Genomic DNA, 5,158 nt, shown 5'->3' on the forward strand with positions numbered 1-5,158 from the left:
AACTTGGCTCAAATAAAGGGGGATTATGGGCTTTTAAATGAGACCCATTACAAGGGCCTAAGTGAAGAAAGAAGTTATAGACTCATAATAATGCCCAACTCAATGGATTCGGATCTAAAGGAAATAGAATAAATTGATTTGTGTTACACTCTTCTCCCCTCCCCCCTCAAGAGGTGAAGGCAATGCATGTTTAAGGGTAATTCTACCATTGAATATAAATGTGAGTTGACTACTAAATAGTTGGGTTGATCAACCATAAATTAGGTTTAATTTTAATAAAATGAACAATTTGTTTACATAAGTAAATTTGAGGTAAATCATCATATAAACTTAAATTTGGGACTAGTACGTGGTTTTTATTACACCTTAGGGACTTGATTTTAAATTATCCTTTTGTCTAATCCTTTTCTACCGAAAAGAAAAGAGATAATAGATAAAATATTTTTCAAATAAAGTGACATCCGCATATTACATACTAGCTAATAGGATTAGGAAATTAAAGGTTATACACTAAAGTGAGGAAATTTTTATTAATTATGAAATTTCCTACTAATTTAACTAGATATTAATTTATTAATTAAGGAAAGTTTCTATAATTTGGTTAGAAGTTAATCTGTTAATATTTTGACATGCCAAATTAAGTATAAAAGCTTTACTAATTCTTATGTCAAAAGGCAAATGCAAAATCATTGTTTCCTAATTGTCCTTGATTTAACAAATCAATCAAATTATTAGTTGTCACACAAAAATTATGCCAACCCATTAAATTAATTAATAGATTAATACAAAATTGCCCTAAAAATAGAAAAACTGCGTGACTATAAAAACAGGAAAACAAAGGGTTTTTAGCCACGGATATTTGCACAAGACAAAGACATGTTGGAAGCAAAATCGAAGATTTCAATTATTTTCTCTTCATTTCTTTTCATCCTTCTGCACATTCCGTCTCATGCTGCCAAACAGGCAAGGTTTTTTTTTTTTTTTTATTTTGTTTAAGTCTTTTTAAACAAGCACATGAACTTTTATTAAATTATAGGATCAATAGCTATTAGTTTAACAGTTAAACACTTCTTTCTCTTTAAATATTTTTTAATTAATTGAAATAAAATTATGGGATATATTTCATTTTATATATTGTAATTTGAGAAATTTCTTCTACCCACTAAATTTTATTATGGATATTATGAAAATATTGCATGAAGAGGGAAATAAAAAGAGAACAAATAGAAATGATATTGTGAATAACTCTGCTCTTAACTATATTGAAAAAGTAAACGTCAATTTGACCTCAAACTTCTTTTTTTCTTTTCTTTTCTTTTTTATTAAGAATCATATCTATTTTTTTTTATCTTTTAGTAATGCAGACTTCACAATCTGAATATATATAAATAATTGTTGACGTGTGATTTTTTCTTCCTCTCCACAAATTCATGTATCAATAATGCATAATTGCATACTTGATTAATGTACTAAGTGAGTTATTATATTTGCTGCAGTCTTACATAGTATACATGGGACAACATTCAGTTCCTCAAGGGAATACAATCTTTGATGACCAGAAAGTGTCACAATCACATCATGACTTGCTGGCCACATTATCTTATAGGTCTACATTTCTTGAATTTCTGAAAATTCAATATTATTTTTTTTAATAATTTAAGAAAAATTGAAAAATTACACTCTTTTCACTTATGCAGTGGGAAGCCGGAAGAGGAGCAACCTGAAATTTTTTACTCTTACAATAAATTTGTGAATGGTTTCGCTGCAATGCTTGATGAGCAACAAGCAGAACAGCTTAAAAGTAAGAGTTTCAAATTCGTATATATGTCATATGTATACTAGCTAGGTTCCTATTAATTTTAAACCATTTTTTTTTTCATAGCTTAATCAATCAAGTTTAAATCAATGCAGATCATCCGGGTGTCCAATCAGTTATGTTGAACAGAAAATATGAACTACACACAACACATTCATGGGAGTTTCTTGGATTAGAGAACAATAATGGAGCAGCTACTAAAAACTCAATTTGGAAAAAGGCAAAATATGGTGAAGATGTCATCATTGCAAATTTCGACACAGGTGAGTATACCATCCTTTAGCAAGTATTGGGTTGAACCTCGACCTAAATATTTTTATTTATAAAGAAAGTTGATAATTCATAAACTTATACGCTAATATATTTATGGGTGCCATGACGCAAGGTGTTTGGCCAGAATCAGAGAGCTTCAACGATGAAGGGACGGGTCCAGTGCCATTAAGATGGAAAGGATTTTGTCAGAGCGAAGGTGGAGTTCGCTGTAACAGGTCCATTCTTTCTCTCTTTTGCCAATATTGTAATTGTAATGCACTGAAGATCGACTGAAAGCCTAAACAAAAACAACTTTTTTTATATACATACAGAAAGCTTATAGGAGCAAGGTACTTTTACAAAGGCCTTAATGCAGCAATTGGCCCTAACAAAACTGAACTATCTGCACGGGACGCTGACGGCCATGGCTCCCACACCTTATCCACAGCTGGTGGTAGCTTTGTCCCTAAAGCTAGTATCTTTGGTTATGGCAATGGGACAGCTAAAGGTGGATCACCAAAAGCTCGTGTGGCTGCTTACAAAGTCTGCTGGCCTGCCGGCTGTTATGGAGCAGATATCTTGGCTGCATTTGATGCCGCCCTAAGTGATGGAGTCGATGTGATCTCATTATCATTAGGCGGGGCTGGTGAGATAGATTATTCTATTGATACAATAGCTATTGGAGCCTTAACTGCCATTCGTAGAGGGGTTAGTGTAGTTGCCTCAGCTGGCAATGATGGACCAGATGCATTTACCGCATCCAATGTGGCTCCATGGTTTTTCACAGTTGGTGCTAGCACAATGGATCGCGTTTTCACTAGTTTTGTTATACTTGGCAATAATAAATATTTAAGGGTATTAACTTGTATGATCTCTATCTATTATCATCATTCATAAACAAAAATATATGTTCAATGACAATTTTTGTTATTTTGATATCTAGGGAACAAGTCTTTCAGACAAAGCCTTGCCTGCTGGAAAGTCTTATCCTTTGATATTTGCTGCTGATGCAAAAGCTGCTAATGCAACAACTGCAAATGCGTAAGTGGTTACTTCAATTGGAAATTTTGATTAAGTATTCAATTTTAGTTAGCCTGCTATAGTTACGTAAAATGTGATCAATGCAGCACGCTATGCGGGCCTGGAACACTTGATCCTTCCAAGGTTGCAGGGAAGATCATAGTCTGCCTTCGAGGTGGTAATATTGCAAGATTAGACAAGGGAATTGAAGCTGCTAGAGCAGGTGCTGTTGGGATGATATTGGCAAATGACCAATCAAGTGGGAATGAACTTATAGCTGATCCTCATCTACTTCCTGCTTCACAAATCAATTACACTGATGGTTTGCTTGTTATTGCCTACATAAATTCCACCAAGTACATTTCAAATGATATTTCATTTGTCCACTTCATCAATTTCAGGATACAGATTAACTCATTCAAGGTTTTTACTCTGTTGGAACAGAAATGCGACGGCATCAATTTCTCCTGTACTCACAGAACTGGGAGTCAAGCCAGCTCCAGAGATGGCGGCATTTTCATCCAGGGGACCTAATTCAATTGATCCAGAAATCCTTAAGGTTAGTTCAGTAAACTTTTAAACCTAATCTAGACCAGAAAAAATACTTTTAAAATCATTTTACATGTCTAATTTTTAATATCTATTGTATTGTATAGCCTGACATCACTGCACCTGGAGTTAATGTACTTGCTGCTTATTCTGAAGTAGCATCGCCATCTGAATCAATATCTGATAAGCGTCGGACTGCTTTTGCTATAATATCTGGCACTTCAATGTCATGCCCTCACGTCTCCGGTATTATTGGCCTTCTCAAGTCACAACACCCAGATTGGAGTCCTGCTGCTATCAAATCTGCCATCATGACTACTGGTATAACCATCACTTTAATATAAAAAATTGTAATGTGTTTTGACCTTGCTAACCAAATCAAACTATTATACCTGCAGCAACAACACGAGCCAATGATGGGAAGCCTATACTTGATGCAGATGGGAAAAATGCAACACCATTTGCATATGGTGCTGGACATGTACGTCCAAACCTTGCAGCAGATCCCGGCCTAGTTTATGATTTAACTTTGAATGATTACCTAGACCTTCTGTGTCACCATAAGTACAACATATCCTTTATACGATCATTTGGAAATGCTTCTTATACATGTCCTGAGCATTTTAGTGTATCGACATTCAACTACCCTTCGATCACAGTTCCAAAGCTCACAGGCTCAACCACTGTGACTCGAAGAGTCAAGAATGTAGGCTCTCCAGGGACATATAATGTTCATGTCTTGGCACCCTCTGGAACGACTGTTGTGGTTGAACCTGAAAGCTTGTCATTTACAAAACCTGGGGAAGAGAAGATGTATAAGGTTACTTTTAAGCCTGCTGTGAATAGCACCCAGCACAAAGAGTATGTTTTTGGGCAGCTAATTTGGTCGGATAGGAAGCATAAGGTCAAGAGTCCTCTAGTGGTTAAACACATGTAGATCCTTAATTGAGGGAATTTCTTACTATATTTATTAGGTGTATATATCCGACCAATCTAATAAAGTTTTTTATTTGTAAACTATGTTATTTATCCTATTAATGTCATAAAGATTATTTAATTTCTATTTTCTTTTTATAATTAGACACAGGAAAGTTCATTAACAATTTTATGCATTTTCTATTGATCATATAATAAAATAATTTCCTTGACATTTTTTATTGTACTTGGGGACATATTTAATAAATTTTCAGACATTATAGTTTTCTTTCTTTTTGAAAAATTTTCTTTTTCTTTTTTAAATTTCATGATCTGTTTGTATCATTTTTTAAACTAACAAACAACAATCAAAACTTTTATGATTCATACCAATAAACTTTAGTTAATAAAGTTATTTTTAAAGCTGTAAGATCTCAAGTTCTAGTCTAATCAAGTACAATTATACAAAAAAAAAACTTTTATTGTTGATTGATGAAATGAATTTTTTTTATATACATTTTTAATATAATTCTAATGAATTAAAATTTTTTAATTAAGGAAAAAAGGGTAAGAAAGAAAAGAAAATAATTGTTAAAAGTTTTATAA

The 5,158-nt window shown here is 33.3% G+C and overlaps 1 protein-coding gene across 1 annotated transcript; it reads left to right on the forward strand.

Moving 5' to 3' along the window:
* The first annotated feature begins 876 nt into the window (after positions 1 to 876).
* Positions 877 to 4,574, forward strand: LOC110654172 (subtilisin-like protease SBT5.4). The gene is made up of 11 exons (XM_058130365.1): positions 877 to 963; positions 1,497 to 1,606; positions 1,698 to 1,801; positions 1,912 to 2,079; positions 2,202 to 2,304; positions 2,401 to 2,923; positions 3,012 to 3,109; positions 3,196 to 3,444; positions 3,533 to 3,647; positions 3,745 to 3,958; positions 4,036 to 4,574. The coding sequence occupies exons 1-11, from the start codon at positions 877 to 879 to the stop codon at positions 4,572 to 4,574; spliced, it is 2,310 nt and encodes a 769-aa protein (XP_057986348.1).
* Positions 4,575 to 5,158: the final 584 nt, after the last annotated feature.

This window comes from Hevea brasiliensis, chromosome 11 (genome assembly GCF_030052815.1).
Source record: "Hevea brasiliensis isolate MT/VB/25A 57/8 chromosome 11, ASM3005281v1, whole genome shotgun sequence".
Lineage (NCBI taxonomy): Eukaryota > Viridiplantae > Streptophyta > Magnoliopsida > Malpighiales > Euphorbiaceae > Hevea > Hevea brasiliensis.